General features: G+C 36.9%; 2 protein-coding genes across 5 annotated transcripts in view; one reads left to right on the top strand and one right to left on the bottom strand.

Moving 5' to 3' along the window:
- The window catches only part of LOC137062575 (homeobox protein PKNOX2-like), a 132,605-nt gene that overhangs the window by 100,958 nt on the left and 4,962 nt on the right, over nt 1-26,685 (bottom strand). The window contains exon 2 of one of the 4 annotated variants that reach the window (XM_067433456.1): nt 22,113-22,224. The gene's annotated coding sequence lies outside the window, so the exon portion shown is untranslated. Of the gene's footprint in view, nt 1-10,198; nt 10,301-10,569; nt 10,638-14,500; nt 14,551-22,112; nt 22,225-26,685 lie in introns of those variants that run through there. The other 3 variants (XM_067433455.1, XM_067433461.1, XM_067433457.1) reach the window with 3 other exon arrangements.
- tmem218 (transmembrane protein 218) lies at nt 14,118-24,306 on the top strand. Its single transcript, XM_067433465.1, has 4 exons — nt 14,118-14,238; nt 14,492-14,630; nt 14,707-14,809; nt 23,811-24,306. Exons 2-4 carry the CDS (start codon nt 14,521-14,523, stop codon nt 23,943-23,945), a joined length of 348 nt encoding a protein of 115 aa, XP_067289566.1. The 5' UTR covers nt 14,118-14,238; nt 14,492-14,520; the 3' UTR covers nt 23,946-24,306.

Raw genomic sequence — 26,685 nt, 5'->3', positions numbered from 1 at the left:
ACTACTTTGGGAATAAAAGATTGTTTAATGTTCTGAGATATTTCCAAACACTCGAGCGAGAACACACTCATTCTGCAACCTTTTATATGTTTACACTCCAGTTGAAAGGAAACAACTTTATATCTTATGGGGCTCCTAAAAACAAACCCGAGCGAGAGGGAGTGGAAGGCGGTTCAGCGTGGTTGGAACATCCATTAGAAAGCCAAAAATATGTTGTTGAGGCCTTTTGTTGGCGATTGCAACCATCTCTTAAATCTGAAATGACATGAGGTTTTCCCAAAACTGTCGGCACATACTGTACGAAAGCAATAAAGCAGCTGGTGTGTGTGAGCGTGTGTGTGAAATCTCTCAAGTGCTCGAGGAAGGCAGAGCACCCCGCAGCCTAAAATCGTGCTGCTTATACTGATGTATCAAATATAACCCACCAGCAGCGCTAAACACGCCGAGCTCTGAGGAACTCAGATATAATGATGAACGCTCGCACTGTTGGACAACATATATAAATAGATAAATAATAGATGAATTAGCAACTTTTTCAGCACTAAATAGCAGTGATTGCAGAAATCACTTTTAACTTACATCACTTTTCAACCAAATCTGACTCTGCTGCAACCAGGAGAGTCCAGTAGCACTGAGAAAAGTGTGTTTTTATTTAGCTATTTTGAGCTACAATATGAGTATCTCCATTGTGATCGGCTGTGATCCTGCTTTCCAATCATTTCCAAATCCATTCCCCCTCAGATATGGAGATTTTTTTTTACTAGTGGCCTTTTTAACCAGGATTTTGCAGTAGCTGTCAAACAGGGAAAGGATACATATTTTGACAGCTACTGAAAAAAAATATTTTTATCAATTTGAATAAAAATGAAAATATGTCCTTTGTCTTATAATATACATAGTAATATCAGTGAATCTTTTTAGCTACAACCATGAATATGTCAAAGTTTTCCTTCCGTATATAGGAAAATGAAGTGATGGGGATTATTTATAAAATTGAGTACTTTGATGAGGAATCACATTATCTTTTCTCAAAAATCGTATATATGTGTGCAAGCGCGTATGTGTGTGTGGCCTTGTAAACCCTACATAATGGGGACAAAATTTCCCCAGAAAGATGGCAATTATCCAAAATCCTTGTCCTTGTGGGGATATTTCTTGGTCCCTGTGAGGAAAACATCTTATAAATCATACAAAGTGATTAAAGTAAAATTGTAGAAAGTTTCCTATGATGGGTAGGTTTAGGGTAGGGTAAATGTAAGGGGATTAAATATACAGTTTACAAAGGATAAAATATTATGTGGAAAGTCCCCATAGAACATGGAAACACAACAAGTGTGTGTGTGTGTGTGTGTGTGTGTGTGTGTGTGTGTGTGTGTGTGTGTGTGTGTGTGTGTGTGTGTGTGTGTGTGTGTGTGTGTGTGTGTGTGTGTGTACAGCCACGGTCATAAGTTTACATACACCTTGCAGAATCTGCAAAATGTCCATTTATTTAACAAATTAAGCGGGATCATACTTATTTAGTACTGTCCTTAATAAGATATTTTATATAAAAAAATGTTTGCATACACAAGACAAAATAAAAGTTGAATTTATAAAAAGGACCCCATTCAAAATTTTATAAACACTTTATACAAAGTGTGTCATTCCCTGGATTATAACTTTTTGAATATGAAGATTAGGTTTAATGGCATTTAATTAGCTTACCAATGCTGCATTTATTTGATTAAATATACGAAACAAACAGTAATATTGTGGAATTTTATTACAATTTAAAATATGTTTTTTTTTATATATATATATATATATATATATATATATATATATATATATATATATATATATATATATATATATATATATATATATATATATATATATATATATATATTAAAGTGTAATTTATTCCTGTGATCAAAGCTGACTAGCAAATTAACTGTGATAATGTGAGAAAATGTTGAAGGTGTCTGAATAAATTTACGGTTGACTGTGTATATATATATATATATATATATATATATACACACACACACACACACACACACACACACACACACACACACACACACACACACACACACACACACACACACACACACACACACACACACACACACACACACAGTCAAGCATAAATTTATTCAGACACCTTCAACATTTTCTCACATTATCACAGTTAATTCGCTATAGTTAAGGTAATGGTAATAAAATATGACAAGAACTCAGAGTTAAACTGTCAGAACAAATTCATCTTGATATTGTCAGATAACTTTGATAGAAAGGGATGGAATGGATTACAATCCACCAATCAGCTGTTAGATTTAACTACACCATTAGATAATACCAGTTTAGCTCAACCAATGATCAAACAGCACTTCATTTAGTTCAGTATGTGGGGTCAAAGGTCGCATTAATTAAAGAAAAACACTTCAGTAAAACATGCTCAGGTCAAAGAGTCGGAATCATTTTGCTGCCAAATTGTGATCAGTTTTACTGGTAGTCACTTTATGAAGAACTGTTGGGTATAATATGTCACAGTTTACTTTATTTTTCTATCCTCACTTGAACTATAAGTGAACTATAGTGTCCTGCACACACTCAGAAAAAATGATATCTGCTGTCTGAACCATTTTTGGTTTGACTGTATAAATGCGCCTGAAACTAAACTAGACTTAGTGGTCTCAGTAAAAAAAACAGAGACATAGTTTTCAAGCAGAGAAACTTCTGCAAGCTGTAAATCAAACATTACGGCTAAAGCCTCCGGGAAGCCAGGTGCTTTATAACGTCCCAGAGGCTGCTCTGTCCTAATGCATTTTATTAAGGAAAAAGAAGACGAATAAAACCCCACTCCTAACGGTATTTGCAAAGCAACAAGCCAATAAAACTAGCTGAGATACACCACTTTGCAAATAAAACTCAGATCCATTTATCTGGATTGATATGCATTTATAACCTTTTTAAAACGAGTGAATTAGCCGCCATTCTGGAGTCGCTCGCAATCTAAGGAAAGCCATTTAAATGCGTTAATAAAAGGAAAAATAACTCGGTCTTTGCTGTTAAGTGATTCTGTCATGTACTGACGCCATTACAGGCGTTTTGCACACATACAGCTACTGATCAATGCCTTTCAATGGATCTGAGCTTGAAAGAGGATGATGGAAACGTGGGGGGTTCTGTTCGAAACACAACAAAAGATGCACAAATAGATCAGCGGGAGAGGAAGCTCCGATATAGCCCGGTGTCAAAGGTCCAAATGAAATCAGGTGGTTGGAATCAATGGTGGTCTGTGTGTTTGAATGCTCCAGAGGACAGAACAGGAAATGTGTGAATGGGAGAAAAACATGCCTTTATGAATGATGTCATTGAAACGGGACGAAGCGAGATGCCACTTTCGGAGAAGATAGCTTTTACAGTAATAGATGAGCATTCAATGCACTATTTCAGCTCTAATAAAAACACCGCACTCCAAAAGACAGGAGAGCGAAATGCACACAATGCACCACTGGAGAACATCTATCTCTCTCCAGTCACGCCAAATGACACCAACGTATGAAATGTGTAAAACATGTGAGAACTACAATTCACATACTCGCTCTAATAGAGAAAATATTAAACATCATTCTCTCTCAACCTTAGTCAAGCACTCTCTGCCTCTAGCACATTATTTTAATTTGACTAGTTATTATACTCATGCATATATTTATATATTGGGGGGAGGGTATGAATTGGTATTGGGTACTGGGTATTTTTTCCACTACTTTGATCTCAAAAAGAATTCAAGTAAAATATTTTCAACCTTCATCTGTTCTGAGAAACTACTCAGAAATATAATACATTCAGAATTTGGTAGAAGTGTTTGTATTTCCCTCAGTGACGCCGAGTACATTTATTTGTTTTATCAGCATTCCACAAGAGATAAGAACAAAGGCACTCAGAGGTTTACAGTCTTGTTCAAGGTTTTTAAATTCAGAATTAATAATAAGCTGCTGCTAATTTAACTCTGCTTTTGATCCTCGTGAAGTAATTATTTCTGTTATGAACAACTTTGACTGTCATTTGCATGAGATAATAATAATAATAATAATAATAATAATAATACTTTATTATACCAGAGCATTGGTTTTCAGGGCAATTGGGTGTCTTACTGGTCAAATTCAAAAGATCCCACCCCTAAATCAAAATATGAGAATCTGATTTCTAGAAATGGCTTGGGTCCCTCCTGCTATGCTTGATGATCCACCAGATCCACCAAAAAAATGTATATTTAAATTAGCACACTTAGTTTCATTTTAAGTGTTATTTACTTAAATACATTTAGAATTTAGCTTTATTTCTAAATAGTAATATGGGATATTGTTTTTTAGCTATTAACTAGCACATTTAGTTAAAATGTTAGAAAAATTAGAAAAACTTCCATAAAAGTTTTGTTTTAGTATCATTGACATGGCCGTCGGAACCATTGTAAGTTGGTGGGACAAGACCCACCCAGTTTTTAAGAGCAATGCTATTAGACCCAATCACTTTTACTGTCTCAGTTCAGCGCATGTCTGCCCACCTACCCATAATCAATAAACACTTTGGCTACATCTACACTAATCCGGATAAATTTAAAAACAGAGTTTTCTTCTAAAAACGCTCTGCGTCCACACTATCATTTTCAATCGTTTTCCAAAAAAATTTAATCTACACTGAAACGTCTGAAAACGCTTACATCCCCGTACTGCGCATGAGCAAATCCAAGACGCTTCGACTTGCGTCATTTCCGCTCCTCGTTTATTTACTCTTTGAAATTTTGCGGCAATGTCGAGAAAAGGCACTGAGTTTTTTAACAGTATGTACAAACTGACATTATTATTTAAAAAGGCTGTCAAAACAGAAAGCATACAAAACAACTGCTGTACAATGTCGTTCACCATCTTGGCTGAATTGGTCATATGACTGCATCACATGGCTAAAAATGCGTCATCGTATTAAAAAGCCTCCGCTTTCACAGTCCACATTACTACGCGCACGCGAAGACGGCGTTTTCAAAATTATCCGCTTTAGAGAGTGTTTTCAAAACGATACGTTTTCATTGACTTAAAATGCTGTCTCAGTGTGGACAGAAGGCCAAAACGGAGAGAAAAATATAAAACGTATTAGGGTGGACATGGCCTTTATTATTAAACACGTTACACTGTTTATTTCCAGTTTTCTAATATTTTCTCAACTTTTATTTAAAATAAATAAAAAAAGGGAGTAGAGCAAATTCGACAAAAGGCGGATTCGAACCTCTGGTCGATTTGTATCAGAACGTTCTGCCATGTGCTTTACCCCTATACTATTGCCACTGTGAATAAGTCACTGTCTTCCGTAAATTTGTCCAGCCCAATCAGATGTTTAGTAAACAAGACAGGCTATTTGCACTTAACTCTTTCCCCGGCAAACACAAAGTTTTACATTATTTGTGAGAAAACGCTTCCCTGCTAAACACAGATTTTTCCATGTTTCCCCTGTTAGACGCTAGTGGGCGCTATTTTCTTCTGAAAGAGCACGAAATCTCCTGTCCAAAACAGACGTGAGGAAGACGCAGTAAACCAAGCGATCATATGTAAGCAAATGCATATGTAAAATAACAATCATCAACATTATACATCATATGAAAACTGCCTAATGCTGTTTTTGCCTGTCTGTGTTTGATCATCAGTCTGAATCTGATCTGTTCTCTGACAAAAATGTGCTTTCTCAGCTTTTTGTTCAAAATGTTTTTTTGTTTGTTTTTTTTAATGAAACTTACCCATGTTCAAGTGTTGATAAAAAAGAATGCATGAAGCTAGTATAAAAAAAAAGTTTAAAAGAAGAGGGTCAGCTCTCTCTTTTGATATATTGCATGCTCAATATTCATAAAACAAAATATTCTATGGGCTATTACATTTTTGTGAAAATTGTCAAAAACCTTTTTTTATTTTTAACGCTGGCAGGGAAAGTAAGTGGCATGTATACCACTAGTAGATCTAGTAGATAGTAGATCTACTCCAATCAAATTTATTGCAGGAGGACCCACCCATATTTATTTATTTTCCGACGCCCATAATCATTGATATACTATTGTAGTTTTTATTAGATTTATAATAAAATTAGATTTAGTAGATTTATTTGCTATATTTTCATTTTAAAGTTTTAGTAATTTTGTTGTTTTCCCTCCCCACGTGCATCAATGAGCCTTGGCCGCCCATGACCCTGTGGCCGGTTCTCCACTGGTCCTTCCTTGGAGCACTTTTGATAGATACTGACCACTGCAGACCGGGAACAGCCCACAAGAGCTGCAGTTTTGGAGATGCTCTGACCCAGTCGTCTAGCCATCACAATCTGGCCCTTGTCCAACTCGCTCAAATCCTAATGCTTGCCCATTTTTCCTGCTTCTAACACATCAACTTTGAGGACAAAATGTTCACTTGCTGCCTAATATATCCCACCCACTAACAGGAGCCGTGATACTCAGATTATCAATGTTATTTACTTTACTTAGTCATAATGTTATGCCTGATTGGTGTATTTAAATGGAGCAGAAGTAACAGCGCATTGGTTTTCAGTTGCTCGGGTGTTGCTTACTGGACAAATTAAAAAGATCCCAGCCCTAAATCAAAATATGAGATTCCGATTTTATAGAAATGGCTTGGCTTCCTCCGTTTTATTTCTTTATTTAAAACTTAAAGAAAATATTTGTTTAATACATTTTATTGTATTTCAGTTAATGTCTATTTTTTCATTCAAGTAATGCAAATATTTTTTATGGCTGTATACTGTTCAAGACATTTTAAATGTTACAGATATAGAGGATGGTCAAGGACAGATTTTCATCACGTCATTTGCTACATCCATTAAAGTGCATGACAAGTTCATCACATTTGTTAACATCACATCATAGCTTCTTTTACTTTCTACTCAAGTACATTTTTAATTATATACTGTATCAGTGTTTTTCTTTGGAAAACGTTTACTTCACTACAGTCCAAAGCATAATATATAATGTCATACTTTTTACTGCACTGCATTTCATAAATAAAAGTTGTTTTTTACCTTTAACTCTTAATTGCATTAAACATGTAGTACTTTCATCCTTGTACACAAGTAAAATTTTAACTATTTTTAATGTAAGTATTAAATGATATTCAATATGAATTACAGTGCAGTAAAAATTACAATATTATGTTTTGAAATTATGTGAAGTAAGTTTTCCAAAGAACACTGATTAAGTACATATATTTGAAAAATACAATTACTTAGAAAGTAAAAATACTCCACTACTGTCCGCCTCTCTCCAAGGCCAGGGTGACATGAAAACAGCACGGCTACGGGTGTCTCTTAAGTGCCTGCACCGTGCAAATCAAGTAAATCTTCCTCCACCTCCGAGTCTCAGGAGAGGCGTTTGAATGTCGTGCCTATAGCCGTACAGGAGAAGAGCACAGCGAGGTCGTTTGGACGCACGGCCGTCCAATGCAATAACAGGCCCGCGCTCCTCAGAGAGCCATCAGGATCAGCAAAGGCTTAGCGGTGGAAGCCTGTAACAACAGAGCTCTGTCTCTGGGCATCTAAGAAGAGCAGAGAACAATGTAATATTGCTTCACCTTGAACACACAAGACCCCAGGAGATGACAGGCTGATGAATAATTCTCATTTGATGCTACTTTTTTTATTACACAAAAATAAAATTGCCATCTCATGTCAACAGATCAACCTAATGAGTACTGTAGAAAAATAGGCATTTTAACTATTAGCACCGCGAACGTATGGTTGACATTAAAAACGACGCATTAGAAAGGAAGACAATTTTTTTTAAATAGCTTCATGGAAGTCGCATCCCAATTGGTTTACAATCTTCTTTTTGCTCAGTTTACTTCCTTCATTTAGGGTGACTGAGTCATTTTATTAGTGATTAGACCAAAAGAGCTCCGGGTCCTGCGGTATTGAACCTCATTTGCTCATATAATGCGAAGAAAGGGAATATGCAAATAAAGTCGGAGTATTTTGTGTTTGCAGTTTTGCCCGTGGGCAGCTTGTCCCGCGACACAAATCATCAATTAAGATCCCAGCAGGAATCTCAGCATTTAAATTAGCCCCATACAACAACTTTTATCTTCCAGACAAAACATTACAGCCTCATGATCGCCTGCTCTGCGGAAATAAAACAGCTGATTAAATGAGATTCGACTTAAAATGGACATGCAATGTCACCTCTTGGCTAAAATTATTCAATACTTGACACTAAAGAAAGAAATACAAACTCTGCTGAGAGCTTTGTTGAGGCATATACTGGATCTGAGCACCGCTAAATATTCGTGAAGTACTTAAATACGTTTAGAATTCAGCTTTTTTTCTGAATAGTATTTGGCATATTGTGAAAGTTGTTATGTCTGACGTCAGCTGCATATTAAATCAAGTCAGTCGGAAAGAGGATTTGAGATTCTCTCCACGTTTCTGCAGAGTTTACAACTACAACATTTCAAATGATCTAATTATTGTTTCACTTATAAACAATGCTTATCAAATTGCTCACTCATTCTGATATAAACCTAACATGAAGAACATATGCATTTTAGATTTCCAGAAAGAGTATTAAAAATTACTTTGCACAAATTTGCTTCATAAGCTTGCAAACAGTTTAAAACAACCCTTAAATATCTACATTTCCTGTGTCATTTTGCCCTTCATTTCACCCAACGTCTTTACAAAATTGTCACGTTTCTCATTTTACAAAGTACCTTTAAGATTTCTTGTTTTGCCAAACGTCAGCCTGCTAGTTTAGGTTGCGAATCCAAATTTGCTGAAAAATGCACAGCCCCAAGTGGAATAAAGGGTGTCACTAAACTTTTACAAAGGACATATATCCGCCTCCGATGAGGAACTTAATCATTTCCAGTACAGTATAATAGTGTCTCTCTGCAAATCAGAACGGAATAATCAGATATAAAAATACAAAAACTTGCAATTCTGAGAAAAAAGTCAGAATTGGCAGAATTGTGAGTTTACATCTCGCAATTCTGACATTTGTCTCAGAATATGAACTTGCAATTGCGAGAAAAAAAAGAGTCAAAATTGTGAAAAAAGTCACAATTACCTTTTTTTTTTGGTGGAAATAAGCTTCCTTAAAGTACAACTCTAAGCATTAACAAGGGAGTATTAAATACTATATCACACTTTTTGTGTCTAAAATCTACAAAATGGATATAATGAGCGAGTACATCATGAATCCATTTTCCATACCGTGTTATTGTCTTATCCTGAATCACTATGGTACATATATTATAAGTGTTTATGTTTGGACCATTTTAGGCTGGTTCGGGCTGTACCACTGTGGAATGGCCCAGTGACTCGCCATAGACATAAACAGAAAAAAGTAGTTCCGGCTACAATGTTCTTCCGCAAGACGCACTCAGTTCTGTTTAGTAAACTGCTAGAGCGCCAAAAGTTACTGCAGCTTTAAATACAAAAAGAAAATAGTAATTAAATTGACGGCTTAAAAGTGTAATCATTATTAGTTTAACTATGATAACTGTACTAAAACCCACATTGAGCATGTTTCCTATATAGTGTTTTCTAATATTTATTTTGTGCCGCTAAATGGAAGCTAGCGAACACACTTCAAGTTCGAAGCTGGTAACCATAACAACAGAACAACGCTCTTAACACGGTTCATAAACAAAACGTAAAACATATCAGTATTATTATAAACTTTATTATAGATTCACATACCACAAAACGTTTGAGTTGATTAAAATATATATATTTAAAATAATGTCATTGAAGACAAAAAATGTTTACGCGACTAAAAAAATTAATTTTCTTAAAACAAAACGTTGATTTTACACGCTATGAATTTAAATTCTACACACTGTTTTTATTTTCTTAAACTCATAATCTCATGTCAAACTGTAAAAAGTTCTGAATGCCAGATTAACATCTAGGCTACTGAACAATATTGTTTAAAAACTGACCAGTCAAAAATATTATCTTACTCATTAAAAACCATGTAACTTACTAGCCTACTCATCAAAAGATAAGCTTTGCTCAACAAAACATTAGCGATAACAAAATATATCCCAATAAAAATTATAAACATGCGTAGGCTATGTCGCTATGTTATGAAACAGTTAACTTAGCCATGTATCGCTACAAAAATAGATTGCAAAACGCCTTTTAAAACCCAACAAACAAAAATTACCACCACATTTCACAAGTCCAAACGCATCATCATCATCATCCACCATAAATTCATCCACAAAGACGCGCTCCCCAAACTGCACGGCATCTTCTACAGTCTTTCCTCTCTTCCTCCCTCCTTCTATCGCACTCGTTCTCTTCCTCCTCCTCCCTCCCGCTCACTCACGCGCTCTCTCTCTCCCTCTCTCTCTCTCTCCCCTCACTTGCTCTCTCTCTCCCTCTCTCTCTCTGTCTATCATTCTCTCCCCTCAGCCCTCGGCCACTCTGTATGAATAATGTCCTGCCTTTTGTAATGAGAGCGAGAGGGGAAAAAAACCGGCTGGAGTGTTCGCCCGCTCCGCGCTCTGACATTGAAAATGAATGACAGCTTACCTGAATGCCAATCTTCATCAGACTGACACCAGGCTGACAACACAGCCTATACTCCCCTACACAAGCCGTGACGTCTGCCATATCAGACCCCTCCCACCATCTCCCCCTCCTCTCTCTCCTTCTCTCTCTCTCCCTGTACCCCTCTCTGCCGAGTGTACACCTCCGCGGTTCCTCTTCCACTGGCATTATTCCGTGCCGTGCCGAACACCCCGGGCCCTACACGCGCATCTCCGGTTCATTAACGGTGGAGCCCGCTGGCCCCCTATCGGCATCAAATAAGATCTACAATCGGCTGCAGGTCGCCTTGGCTATTAGCCTAGTTGGAAAGCAGAGAACCACTATTTTTTTTGTGCCAACAACAAAACAAAAAAAGAAAGAAAAGAAGACACTTGGTCAAATCCATATTTCATCTTAATTTATTCGTATAGAAAGTAACCCAAAGTCGCGGCTGAGAAAGGCTAATCAATATAAATGATACCAATATATCACACAAATGAGCAATCACACGAGCAGTGCAATATGGCCCTAATCAGCACGGCTGTGATTCGGCCGTAGGTAATCTCGCTAACAGCCATATTGCACGGTTATGAGTGTGATATTGAGTTTATACAACAGTTTGACGGTTTAAGTGTGTAAATAAATCGAAATAACAACTGTATCTTTAAAATTGCTTTTGTGCAGAACTACTTCCTTCCGCCACGGATTCAAATCTTAAATTGACAGCTGCCATTACTAATGAAACGTCACTTGTTTAGAGTCACTTCATTGAAGATTATTGTAGCTATTACATATTGTATTATTATTATGAGAGAGAGAGATCGATTAAACGAGCGTATTACCGCCTGCGTATGGCATTCATTCTTAAGGTCTATTTTCATAATATTATATCCATTAAAAATCTGTTTGTCCTGAGGAAAGAAATATCTTTGTCCTATAAAAGATGGGCGTGGCCGTAAACAGAGTGTGGGTAAAGTGGGGTCGGGGGAAGGGGATCATTTTCATTGTGTGATTTATAAACACCCATTAGTTTGAAAACACCCACACATTTAGAAACGCCCACTTTTGTTCCACAGAGAAGTCTTACTCGCTTTGCTTACAATCATTCACTCAGTCTCTGTTGCCATCTAGTGGTGTAAAAATGTAACTGTCACTGAAGTCGACTATTGCAATCACTGACGGGCCCTTTCTCAATACCTAATTCGGCATAACGTTTATATAAAATAATATTCATTGAACAATAATATTTAAATTAACAACAACAATAGCCATTATAAAAGACAACAGGAAATAAACAAGCTATTCAATTCAGTCAAACGTAAAAATGCAGCGCTCTATAGGGCATACAGAACTGAAGTTAAATATAGCAAATATAAAGTTACGAAACTTAACCCCGTTTCCCCTAAACCAAAATCGATTTGCTCTGGAACAATAAAATAATAAGAATAATCCGGTCGACAAAACTCTGAACACATCTTCCCTTTTTAAGAATGACTTCAGTGCCGTTCTTTTCTCAGAGAAAAGCTTAACTCCAAGAGTCGCGGTCAAAGCTGATTTGAAAGACCGCCGTTCGCCAGTTTCTGTGATTACTAGAAGCACGCAAACGCAACTCGGCCGTCGTCATTATGGCCCCGCCCACCGACTCTATACACAATGTGATTGGCCCCGCAAGAGTTTGGCGATTACAGCTCAGAAGGGTATTGAGAGTTGCTAGACGACACTCGCGGCAGATTAGATTTGCTGCCACTAGGGTGCGTCTAGATTTCTAGGCTAACTATCTACATGAGAGCCAGCAGGAAATTCCAGAAGGACTGGACACATTTAAGATGTTCTCGGCAGGTAGCTACTTGAGCGGCGGCCGCCGATGGCCTGGAGTTCACATCTGCGAAAGTTGCACGAATTGCAAAATAGTCGGTATGTCCATATCAGTCACATGTTTGAGATACAAATAACTACATTCTCGCCTAAAAACTGTTTAAAAAACTTAAAAAGCTAAATTTTTTGTAATATTTAAAACTTATGGTAGATTTGCTCGACTGCCGTGACAGTCGCCGCAAGCGGAGGGATGCAAACGGTGAAATGGTTTGAGTGCCGATACCAAGTGAATATACCACTGCTGGAAAAGGCTCTCAGCCAATCAGATTCGAGAACCAGAAATAACCGTTGTATAAATCCCCATAGGCTATAAACATAAAGCAGGGCTTGACATTAACGCTTGTCCGGGACAAGTGGATTTTTTGAAGGGGCAAGTGAAAGAAAATTGTACTTGCCTGACCGGACAAGAGCCTGATTAAAACTTTAACTTTTGATCCTGATTGGCTTCATCACTCTGTCTCCTCTCCACCAATCAGCTGGTGTGTGGTGAGCGTTCTGGCACAATATGGCTGCCGTCGCATCATCCAGTTGGATGCTGCACATTGGTGGTGGTTGAGGAGATATTTACCCCTGTAAAGCGATTTGTGTGCCTAGAAAAGCGCTATATAAATGTAACAAATTATTATTAAAATAGCTAGAGAATCACCAAATCGTGAGAATGATTCTGCATTCATTTATTGTAAGTGGCGATTAATGAATAATAATGTATAATGTATTGATGATAAATATTAACAAATGAGCAGTACACATAAACAAACTAAATTAGCCTAACATTCTGCGCTAAAAAGTCACAATGCAGAGTTTTTATATTTATAACATATGACAGCAACATCACACGACTGCTGAATACCCTCACGCTTGAAAAAGTGACGCTGATTTCATAAGACAGTTCATTAAGAAGTAATTTAAAGTCACTTTGACGGTTATTTTATTTAATTACTGACGCAATATCGACTGTTTTGTTCTATTTTAGCAGCAAAAAAACAAACAAAACAAAAATAAGAACAGAATCTCATTTCTTGTTTGTAGCCTATATTAAAAAAATATTTAAAACAATTTACAACATTATTTAATGCAGTTAATTTTTCAGTGTAAATTATTGAATTTGATTGGTAACAATCCAATGGTGTCTTATTATTCTAATTTAAATTATATTAATTGCTCAAATTAAAATGAAAGTTGAATCATACTTTAATACCATTCGTGGTAAAATGCCCTTTATAATGTTAAAAATATCACAAATATGCAGATTTAAATAGGCTATATCAAAGCGGATTTAACACTGGTTAGAATAGACCTATTCCTTCAAAATAAGTTATAACAGACATTTTAAAAAGGTGGACAATCAAGTTTTTTTTTTATATGGTCAAGCAAATGAACACACACACACACACACACACACACACACACACACACACACACACACACACACACACACACACACACACACACACACACACACACACACACACACACACACACACACACACACACACACACACACACACACACAATACATGTTTATAAGTAGGCTTACAACGTATAGCCTTCCCAGTTTATAAGTAGGCTTACAACGTATAGCCTTCCCAGTCTTCCCAAAAAACTTCAACTCCCATCATACTGTTCGCCAGATACTAGAATCTAATTGGTCTATTTACGGAACAGGAAGTGTGGTGATAAACAGAAGCGACTGGGTTTCCATGGAAATATTTTATACTTTGTTGCACGTATCTAAGCGTAAATAAGTATATTATATAGAATTACGTAGCTGGTTCCATTATTTAGCTGTTTTATTAGGTAAATACGCAAATTGCTTAGCCGTAAAAGGTTTACAAAGGAAATAATTTGGCAGTTCAACTGAATTGGATGCTTTCAAATCCATAACATTAGTGGAACTGCGGGGCGTAGTAACAGTACATTTCTAGTAATAACAGTTTGAAGAAGATTGATGGTTTGCTTTCATAACATTATAACTATAACTTAATATACTTACAAACTCGACGGATTTAGCGCGCGCACCCATCATAACACACTGACCTCCCTCGTCCAGGTAACTTACAGGCATCGTGAGAGGTGACGATGGCCGATGTGGTGCTGGGCGTTGGGACAGGTGTGTTCATCATTGCTTTAGTCTGGATAGTGTCTCTCGTGCTCGCTATTCTTCTGTCGCGCGCGACCGGACCCACAAAGTAAGAGCATGCTTTTGAAACTGCATCGCTCTATAGTGTTGTACTATGAATAATCACAATGTTATTGCTTTGCCAGGTTAGGGATCATCCCTATATTTCTTCTGGCGCTAACCATCACGCTGGTTTTAGTGTTTTTTCCTCGGGCACCTGAAGTTCCCTCCCCTGAGAGAGCAGTGCAGGTGAGTGGATTTATATAGGGTACAACGGAGCTAAAAGTGCTTTTCATGACTCCCATAGTGTATGATTACAGGGGATATATATATATATATATATATATATATATATATATATATATATATATATATATATATATATATATATATATATATATATATATATATATATATGTTTGTGTGTGTGTGTATTTAACATTTCTGGAGCAACATATTTTGTGTTCACATAAATCATAAAGGTGTTTTATTTTGTTGATTCCATAATGATTTAATATAGATTTAGAGTTGTATACATTCATATTTATTTTAAAAATATTGTTCAGATTTAATTCTAACATTGAGGGAAAAACAGCAGAGTAAGAAATAATAGCAATAAAGAAGTTAGTTTTTCGAGAGAATGCTAAAATAAGGGTAAGCCAAAATAAATAAATATTAAACAAAACCATTCAATTAAAGATTTAACAACTATATAGTTGCAACTATATATAAACATTTTATGTCTTCTACTGTTTATTAAATATAAAATAGCACACCGATCAAGCAGACAGGTGAAGTTATTAACAATGATTATCTCTTCATCACGGCACCTGTTAGTGGCTTATATTAGGCAGCATATCATATTTTTAAAATATGATATATGATAAATATGGGTATTATCTCTAAGATGGACACCCAAATTAATATGATATTTACAATCTGAATTTAAGCATGTCATGTCAACAAATGAAAAAGTCAACTAACTATATATTATCATGTTAAATATTGTGCTTTTCGCCCCAACAGCAGGTGCGCTTTTTACCCCAAAAAACAAAAGAGAAAATCATTAAGACATTTCTCTTAAAATATATTCAATAATGTTAGCGACTCATATTTGCTACTTAAATCTAAAACATTTAAAAAATATTTTAAATATCAGATAAAATGAGTGCAGAATTAACTTTGCCCTGCTGCTTGTGATCGCGTCAAAGATCAGACACATTTCCAAGTGCATCTTGAAGAGCGGATGTTTTGGAAAGTGCTGAGCATACAGGCCACTTTATGGGTACACCTTTTCTTGTATCGGGTTGAAAACCCATTTTGCCTTCAGAACTGCCATAATTCTTCCAGGCATATATTCAATAAGGTCCTCGATACATTCCATATTGGTCCATATTGATATGATTTTGGTCCATATTGACATGAGCATCACACAGTTGTCACAGATTTGTGGGCTGCACATCCAATATGCGAATCTCCCGTTCCAGCACCCAAAGCGTCTCTATTAGATTGAGATCTGGTGACTGTGAGGCCATTTGAGTTTAGTGAACTCACTGACATGTTCAGGAAACCAGTTTGAGATGATTTGAGCTTTGTCACATGGTGCGCCAGCCTGCTGGAAGTAGCCATCAGAAGCGGTCATAAAGGTCAGAAACAATACTCCGATAGGCTGTTGTGTTTAAACAATGCTCAATTGTTAGGCCAGGGACAAACTGCAAGCGTGCCGTGAGCGTCTCGGCTGCGTGGCGTGTCCGTTTTTATTTTGGCATCCCATGTTAACCGGTTAGAGCTTGCACACTGCCTGCATGACGCGCGGAAAACGTGTGCATGCTTCAAATAGAAGAGACGCCTATTTTTCACGCGACACGTGAGCGTGTTGGAAACGTTTCCAGGCAAAATAGAACAGGAAAAGATGTTTATTTTTCCTGTCTTTTCATATGTCTTTTTGACATGAATACATATTAATAAATTACATTTTCATGTTTAGGCAAGGCAAGGCAAGGCAAGTTTATTTGTATAGCACATTTCATACCCAATGGCAATTCAAAGTGTTTTACATAGAAATTAATTAAAGCAGTGGTAACAAATGCATGAGAAAAAAGAATACCATATGGAGGAATAAAAAAAAATGAAAACAAGCATAGTTAAAACAGTCGTAAAGATAATAATAATAAAGAAAAAAAAAAATAAAAAAAAAAAAAAAAAAAAAAAAGGTCAGATCCACAATAATGGTCTGATATAAAAATAAAACATTCTTCAGTTTACAGCCTACATACATGTACCATCTTTATTAGAACACCTCTCATTCATTTCCTTCATAACACGTTCATAACATCCATTTTGATCACTATTCCCTGATTTTTACTCAGGAACCTTCTTGTTAAACCCTTACTCACTCATCATACCCTCCACAGATTTACACATACTCAAACCTTATTGTCAAACTTACTATTTCCATCAAACCCAGTTTTCACTCATCATATTTAACTCAAAAATACATATAAAATAACAATAACCAAAGATAAGAACAAAGGTAAACTAAAACAATTATAAAAAGAATAAAGAGATAAGATAGGGTGCAATCAGTCGGACATACAGTGCTCAGAGCTCATTCAGTAAATGCACACTTGCACACTGCCTGCATGACGCGCGGAAAACGTGTGCGTCATGCAATTTATGTTAACCTACAGTTTAAAAGTCTGTAGGTTAACATAAATTGTAATTGTAATAATAAAAACAACATAATTATCGATTTTGAAATATTAAACCTGTCAATACAGAACAAAATATTCTGTAGCCTATTTTGCCGTCAATACCATAGGTATGTATGGTCAATAGGCTTCTGCCGACATTGTCTTTGCTGTATCAATAGGCAATATATTTATATTTAACATGAAGTTTAGGGCTTCCCTGTACATCGATAGCAGCGCCATATCAGACACGCTTCTGGTGTGCAAAGACAGAGAAAACGCCAAGCAGCCACCCCGTGGCTGAAACGCTACGCTCACAGTTTGTCTCCGGCCTTACTAAGCAGCTAAAAGTGTGCCAAGAAAATATCCCCCTCACCATTACACCACCAGCAGTCTGAATATGGATTCGTACTTTCATGTTGTTTATGACTAATTTTGACCCTACCATCTGAATTTTGCAGCAGGAATTGAGACTCGTTTGAACAAAATTGAACATTTTTCCAATCTTCTATTCTCCAGGTTTGTTGAGCCTGTGCACATTTTAGCCTCAGTGTATCTTCTGCTGCTTCAAGGTTGGATGTGTTGTGTGTTCAGAGACGCTCTTCTGCATACCTCGGTTGTAACGGGTGGTTATATGAGTTACTGTTGCCTTTCTATCAGCTCAAACCAATTTGGCCATTCTCTTCTGACCTGAGTCTTCAACGAGGCATTTTGTCCCACAGAACTGCCTCTTACTGGATATATATTTTTCTGACCATTCTCTGTAAACCCTAGAGATTGTTGTGTGTGAAAATCCTAGAAGATCAGTAGTTTCTAATATATTCAGACCAGCCAGTCTGGCACCAACAACAATGCCACGTTCAAAGTCTCTTAAATAATAAATAATAATAATAATAATAATAATAATAGATTTTATTTATAATGCACTTTTCATTCCGAAGAATCTCAAAGTGCAACAAAGGGGGGAAAAAATAACAAAAAAAATGAATAACAAGTAAAAATATAGAATACTACAAACAATCAACCAACACAGAAAACAGAACAGAAACAGAGCTGATGGTGAACAGAAACAGAGCTGATGGTGAACAGAAACAGAGCTGATGGTGAACAGAAACAGAGCTGATGGTGAACAGAAACAGAGCTGATGGTGAACAAAAACAGAGCTGATGGTGAACAGAAACAGAGCTGATGGTGAACAGAAACAGAGCTGATGGTGAACAGAAACAGAGCTGATGATGAACAGAAACAGAGCTGATGGTGAACAGAAACAGAGCTGATGGTGAACAGAAACAGAGCTGATGGTGAACAGAAACAGAGCTGATGGTGAACAGAAAACAGAGCTGATGGTGAACAGAAACAGAGCTGATGGTGAACAGAAACAGAGCTGATGGTGAACAGAAACAGAGCTGATGGTGAACAGAAACAGAGCTGATGATGAACAGAAAACAGAGCTGATGATGAACAGAAACAGAGCTGATGATGAACAGAAACAGAGCTGATGGTGAACAGAAACAGAGCTGATGGTGAACAGAAACAGAGCTGATGGTGAACAGAAACAGAGCTGATGGTGAACAGAAAACAGCTGATGGTGGAAGTCTCTGTTAGCTCCGCAGGACACTGTGGTCCACTCCATGTTTTAAATTTCTCCCAGCGGCAGTGTGCCCTGATGACATCGCCGAGGCACGACAGCCGAAGACCAGATGATGGGTCTTCATGACGATTCAAACGATGGGGATCGCCGCAGCACCATGCAGGAGGCAGAACATTTTTCCGGGCACTTCTGTGGACACACCGGGGTCGGCGCAGAAGTCCAAGCCGCTCCACGGCCGCAATGCAGGACGGAACAGCGGCGCAGCCGAGAAGCGGAACATCCCAACATCATGCCGGACGCCGATTACGATGGCCCAGATGACGCTAGCCCGGTGCAAACTTCAGCCACCATGCAGCTTAAGCCCAAGGGAGACCACCAGTGAGCAGTCGCGGCGAGAAACATCAAATGTCCTCCAAACCAGAACCAACCGCAGCAATTCAAACATAAACATTAGAGAAGCGGTGGAAAACGGCGAAACGACGAACAACGTCCTCTCAGTGGCTGCCAGCAATCAGCAACAGCCCCAATTGTAGCTCTGACTGTTAGACTAGTCACAAACATAAGAAAATAAAATAAAATCTAAATCTAATAGTACATTAACATGATTTGTGGGTGGAGAAGCGGCGAACAGACAACGCCAGCGTCCTCTCCCCCACGTTGCCTAGCAACGTCAAAAAATCACCTTTCTTCCCCATTCTGATGCTCAGTTTGAACTTCAGCAAATCGTCAAATTGTTGGATGAAGACATCAAGGCACGTTCAAATCCAATGCTAGCTTCACTTCCTGTCTCCTGAGATACCTTCAGCTGATCGTTTTTTCTAAAGGAAGCATGTATCCTTCGCTGCCTTTCATATCCCACAATCCTATGCGTTCCATTCCATGGAAGTTAGAAAAAGAAAGATGGCGTCTGAAAGCTGAGGTTGAGTGTAAATGTAGGCTATCATTTTTCAATTCTGATGACATTTCTTGAGAGAAACTACTATTGTAGGAACTAAATATTTGCTTATTCATCACCAAAGCTCGCTCTCTTGTGCTGTAGATCATTAAACCGTTATGAGTCTGAAATCAGTTTCGTGAGGTACCTTCGTGCACAAATGCTGCCTACAGTTATCGCCTGATCAGTTTTCAGACGTATGTCCTAAATGCAGGCTCATTAGGATATTTGCATTAACCAGCCGTTGAACAGGTGTGCCTAATAAAGTGGCTGTGTAATATTTCCTGAATTATCCTATAAGTTCATGTACAAGTGATTTGTTAAAGCTACACTGTGTGATATTTTCCCCCATCTAGCGGTGAAACAGTATATGACCATCCAGAGAATATTAGTTTCTGTTCCTCTAAATTCTGATTTCGTTTTAACTCCTACGGTGGCTGATTTAGTCCAAGATTAACATGGCTTCCAGTTCGACCTCGTCCATGAGTGCCATCAAGTGTTAGAACGCGAAAGGCGAAGCTTGAATTTACGGGTATGTCCCTCTTTGGCTGATGTACTTTCAAGATGGAGGGGCAACATGGCGACCGGCATTCGAACCCCTCACCCGTATGCATTTTCAATGACATATTATAAACTTACGAGAATACTTTATCACTTGAAAGAAGTAAATATACATTAATGAGCACATATATTTTTGAAAGAACTAAGAGTTTTTAGCTAAGAATAAACTAAAAAAAGTTACCCAGTGTAGCTTTAATTGTAAACTTTCATTTTCATTCGAATAGTGTTAGGTGCACCGTACAGCTCTGTGCGTGAGTTATATTTGACAAAGACATGTGCTAGTTTATCTCTCCTCAACAGCAGACCAGCACAAACACCACAGCCTTTTCCCAAAGTCTGTCTTTGCCAAAACCAGCCCTCTGAGCTGCCAAGTCACCCTCCTGTCTGCACAAACAAAAAAACATTTACCTTTCAGTCTTCAATAGCAGAAACATGTTGACTGAATCAAGCATTCCCTAAAATTATTATAATAGCCCCTGCTCTCAGTTTGAAAAAGATTACATTTGTTTGAGATCTCACATGTCGTATAGTGCAGTTTATTCATTTAATGTCTTGCAAAAGACGTTCTCAAATGTGCAAATCACGTTACATTTTCTGCACCTATTGCACTCTAAGGTCTGATAAATGCCTAAATTGGAACATAAACATAAATAGAAAAACAAAACATTATACAATCACCGTCATTGTCCAACAGTGGCTTCCTGTCTCTCTCTTAGTTAGTACTATAAGCATGCATGTAGGCCTACCGTTCATTGTGCTAGACTCTGATTTGTGCATAATGCCAAATCCATGTTACACCCTGATTGCTGATTTGCTTGCAGCGGGTATGACCAGATAACAGTTTTTTCTTGATAGGTGACAGTGTGTTGTATGAGAAATGGGTAACCCCTCGCTGTTGTACAAAGGAATAATATCACAGTGCCAATTAGGCCGGCCCCAAACAGGAGCTCACTGCCGCACATTTGATGCCACATTAATAAAACATGGCCTCTGCTCTGTGCTTCGCTAGCTGGCTAATTGGCAAATTAGAAAGTGAGATGCGTTAAACGAGAGAACACTGCATTCGCTGGAGACAGAGCCCCCTCCCACATACACATGCATAGACACACACAAAGACATCTCTCTGTCTGTAGTTTAATGTAGGTTGTGGCCTCTCCCATGATTTAGGCCTCGTACTCTAGTTCAGGTCCGTAGGGACACAGAGTGTCATTAGTATTCAACACTATCACCCTGTTCAGATTTAATTCTTACATGGAGGGAAAACTGACAGCAGAGTAAGAAATAATAGCAAGAAAGAAGTTATAGTCTTCCGAGAGAATGCTAAAATAAGGGTAAGCCCTGATACATAAATATTAAACAAAACCATTCAATTAAAGATACTGAGTTATATCTATCAACATTTTATGTCTTATACTGTATATTAAATATTTTTAAAAAAAAGGATTTTATCCATTTATCAGGTACCATAGATGGATTTAGTTTACCTGCATTTAATGTTTTATATTTCTAGTTTATATTATATAATTGTTTTCTATTTTAATATCAAATATAATTAATGCCTGTTATGACAAAGTTGAAAATTAGCAGCCAGTACTCCTCCGGTGTCACATGATACTTCAAAAATCCTTCTAATGTTTCTTATTATGATCAGTGTTTAAACCAGTTCATGTTTAGATTCGCATTGTTCTCAAAATTATTTTGGCACTTTCATTAGTGTCTTGTGCTGTTAAAGGGACAGTTCACCCAAAAACACAAATTCTGTCATCTATTACTCACCCGCAGGTTGTTTCAAACCTGTATGCATTTCTTTGTCCTGCTGAACACAAAGGAAGATATTTGGAAGAATGTTCGTACCAGGGTTCCCAAGGGTCCTTGAAAGTTTGTGAATCTAAAAAAAAAAAGAAAAGAAAAAAGTCAAGGCTTGAAAGTTTTCTGGAAAAAATGCCATATTATTCTCTCCGGTCCGCTAATGTTTTATTTCACCAACACTTTGTGGTCCGTGCATAAACTGTAAAAAAATAAGTAACCTGGTTGCCTTAAAATTTTGAGTTTATTGAAATTAAAAATTTGAGTTGATACAATGAAGGAAATTTGTTTAATAAATAGAAACTTATTAATATTTAAATTTATATTTAAACTTATTAAACCTAATATTATTGTATCTGAACCACATAAAACATTTGATAAATCATGAAAATACTACTATTTGGCATGTTTCACTGCGTCATCAGAAATAAAACACACAGAATTACACAATATGCTTACAAAATCTTTTAATAATATTTTAATAAAGGTTGTCGAATCTCCAAAAAATGTTCTTTGTATTAACTCAAAATTTTAATTTCAATTAACTCAAAATTAAGGCAACCAGGTAACTTTTTTTCTTAATATTTTATTACAGTGTACTAGCTTGCTTGAGTTACGTTACTTACGCGAATTTACACATTATGTTAAGTGTTTCCTGCGTGAGGTACTTTGTGTTGTCCGTCGCCATCACGTTCACACACAAAACTACTATGATGGTACCTCAACGTTTTCAGCACTTACACCGAACCCAAATACGTTCTCTGTCAATGACTGTACGTATATTGTGTTCAATAAACACAAAACATCTGTGATAATCTGTTGCCCAGTTATTTTATTTAATGTTATGTTGAATTGCTTTGCTTGTTAAGATAATGTAAACCCATGAGGCAGGAAATAATTAAAAGCATATTCATATCTCTTAAAACTTCTGGTTACATGAGCCTAAGCTCTTTTCAATAAAATCCATGCAAAAGTTAATATCAGATCATTTTTGAATACAGTATAGGATGTGCCGAAGTTTTATGCAAAACAGAAATACAACAAATATCTGATCTCTGTCATATAGCCAGAAATAAATGCAAAAAAATGGCATAGTTTGTTTTGACAGATGAAAACTGTAACAATGTTTCTAACAAGATGTAACCTTGCTCTCACTTGAAATGTGTCTCCACATTAGGTCCTTGAATTTGAGGGTATTAGACCTGAAAAGTCCTTGAAAGGTATTTGAATTTGAAGTTGAACAAGGTGTGGGAACCCTGATGTAACCAAGCAGATCTTGAGCCACATTGACTACCATAGTTTTTTTTTTTTTTTTTTGTCTGGTAGTCAATCTGAGCAAGATCAGCTTGGTCACCAACATTCTTTCAAATATCTTCCTTTTTGTTCAACAGAAACTCATACAGGTTTGGAACAACTTGGGTGTGAGTAAATGATGACTTGGGGTGAACTGTCCCTTTAAATGCTCTAGAGAGACGCCTCAGGTTGCAGTCAGAATTTGTTAAAAGAACCCCGCTGACCTCTAGTGGAGAAAAGCAGAACATACTAAATGGATTTCATGTTAATTAAAAATATAAATGGAAACATCAAAGCCCTCATGGCTTTAATTAATTTCTAGTAACTGTATAATATGTTAAATAATTCACGCCATAAGCCTGTGATGTTTTTCAGATCGTGGATATGTTCTTCATCGGCCGGTACGTGCTCCTGTCCTTGGTGAGCGTGGTGTTCTTGGCAGCCCTGTTCATGTTGCTGCCCTTACATTTCCTGGAGCCCGTGTATGCCAAGCCCCTGAGAACACACTAGACTGTGAAGCTTCGTGTGCCAAACTCCTACAGATACCCCAAAGCAGGGCAGCCAACCTGGCATTGCTGCCGATCAGCGAGCCCCGCTTGAGATGAGAGGACAGCGGAAGGTTCCAGGGCTTTTGTCTTCCTGTCCAAATCATGGACGTCCACATCTCTCTGAGACGCAACATAGAGTGGCCTGCATGCATCATGTGCATTGTGAGCTTTTTTTATGAGGTTGTGGTTTGGTAAAGTTTTGTACAGATTCAATATTAGTTGTGTAATTTGAGAACTTTTCTCTCTCTCTCTGAGGCTTCCTTTGTGTTGCAATTTTGTGTATTTTTACTGATAAAAATAATACAATTTATTTTTATTTCAAACTTCCAGTTCCTGTTCATTTCTTCAATTAGTGGTGTTTGCTAAGGAAGCATCACTTTTACTATTGCTCATAGTTAGGAATAGGGTTTTTCAAACATTCATAACCCTGGGTATGAAACTGAGTATTAAGCTGTGACTGAATCATTGACTCAAAAGGGCCTTATTTTAACTATCTGAGCACATGGTCTAAAGTTCATGGCGCAGATGCACGACATGGTCATGTCCAAATCCACTTTTGCTAGTTTAACGACAGGAAAAAAGGTCGGCACACCAGGCACATGGTCCAAAAGAGTCTCTTAAAGGGATAGTTCACCCAAAAATGTCAAAAAGAATGATGTTTATCTGCTTAAGATCCAACCGTTGCTCGTATAATGCATGTCAATGGGGTTTAATTTGAAGTAGACCCTTTTGGCATGCATTATATGAGCAACGGTTGGAGTTAAAAATGTTAAAAGTTAATTCGTGTTCTACTGAAGAAACAAACACACCTACATCTTGGATGCCCATGGAAGCGAAAGCGAAAAGACTGAACGCTTCTCCAGAAAGGAATCCTTTTATTTTTAATATTTAAAAATGTGTGTGTGCTGCTGCTCGTCCCTGTGTGTGTAATAATCAGTACTATTGACTTTAGAGCAGGTTTGTGTTGGTCAATGTCGCAGTCGTTTTCAGTAGCTCAAAATAGCAACGCTCCAACTAGTCTTTGAGTCAATTAATTTAGTCAAACTCAAGCACCAGTTCAATCTGATCCATGGATGAACTTGATCAAAGAATTTATGAAAATGATCTGATGGAAAATAAAGATTATTTTGTAATAATCAACAAAGACACCTCAAATTGTGTGGCTTGTTTTGGAGAGGTGCCATTGTACTTGCAAAGTTTACTATTACTGTAATATTAAAATGTTTTCATTTGTTTTCAAAACCATTGATGCATTATTATTAATAACTAACACTTTTATTGTTATTGTATTATTTTCATCAGCAACATGGCTTGATTCAAATAATTTCCTTATTGTCCGTGCGGAGGCTATTTTATTTTATTTATCCATTGTACGTCATTTGTTTCTTTAATGTTGTCCAATGACTTGTTTGCATTTTTTAGGTATTTTAGTTCCCTTTATGAAATAATGTAGGAAAGGTCACACGTAGTGTAGGAAGAAGTACTGTTCTAGGGTTTACACAGCTAACATGCAAAGGCTAAGTCAAACGCTCTTTACAAAACAAAAAAAGGAAAAATAACGATGTCGGACGATTTTGAAGTTGGAGGAGAAAATTCGATTTTTTTTTCACCAGAGTACACAGACAAACGTCACGTCACGCATGACCTTTTAAAGAAAGTTTGTCATAGGAGTTTAAAATAAAATTACCTTACACTGGTTCAAACTAGTCTATTGTATTGTATGTTTGATTTATGCTGAAGTGTTTGGGTCATGGCTTTCAATGGTGAGCCTTTTGTCATCAGGCTCTCAAACCTGGATAAAAATTTGGATCTATATTTATCGGCCAGTATATCGGTTATTGGCTTTCAAAAAAAAGAATTATTGGTATTGGCCAATATCAGTGCATCCCTGATTAACGGTGTTATTATACTACGGAGCTCCTAAAGGGACATGGAGATGAAAAAAATATACCAATGCTTTTGAGTTCTCTCACAAATGTTGTGCGTTCCCCCAAGAAACTGCATTTGCACACAAAATGTTTGCATCCTCCCAAGAAACTTCGCATTTACTCGTAAAACTTTTGAGTTCTTTGTGAGCGAACGCATTTTTTCCACAACTGACCGATGAAAAGCCTACCTGAAATCTGGGTTGAGAGTCTTTGACAATCAAAGATGGATCTTTTAATTTATTTGTACACTGTAAAAAATGATTTAGAATTTTTTTTACCTGGTTGCCAGAGTTCATTGAAATTGAAATTGAAATTTTGAGTTAACACAATGAACATTTTTTGAGATTCGACAACCTTTATTAAAATATTATTAAAATATTTTGTAAGCATATTGAGTAATTGTGTGTGTTTTATTTTTGATGACGCAGTGAAACATGCCAAATTGTGCTATTTTCATGATTTATCACATTTTTTATGTGGTTCAGATACAAAATTATTTTGAGTTTCTATTTATTAAACAAATTTCCTTCATTGTATCAACTCAAATTTTTAATTTCAATAAACACAACATTTTAAGGCAACCAGGTTACTTACTTTTTTAAGTTAAACCAACAAAAAACAACCAAAAGTTTTTGCAGTGTAGTTTAATATTAGTAATATGAATCAAATATATCTTAGAAATGATCAAGAATAAGGTGATTGGATGATTTGGACTTATAAATGACCAACTGCATCACAACGGCATACATTTTACACTCAGGAATCAAAATCAGT

The sequence above is a fragment of the Pseudorasbora parva genome, chromosome 23 (genome assembly GCF_024679245.1).
Source record: "Pseudorasbora parva isolate DD20220531a chromosome 23, ASM2467924v1, whole genome shotgun sequence".
In the NCBI taxonomy this organism is placed as follows: domain Eukaryota; kingdom Metazoa; phylum Chordata; class Actinopteri; order Cypriniformes; family Gobionidae; genus Pseudorasbora; species Pseudorasbora parva.
Note: the sequence above shows the minus strand (reverse complement) of the source record. Positions and strands in the feature narration are given on the sequence as shown.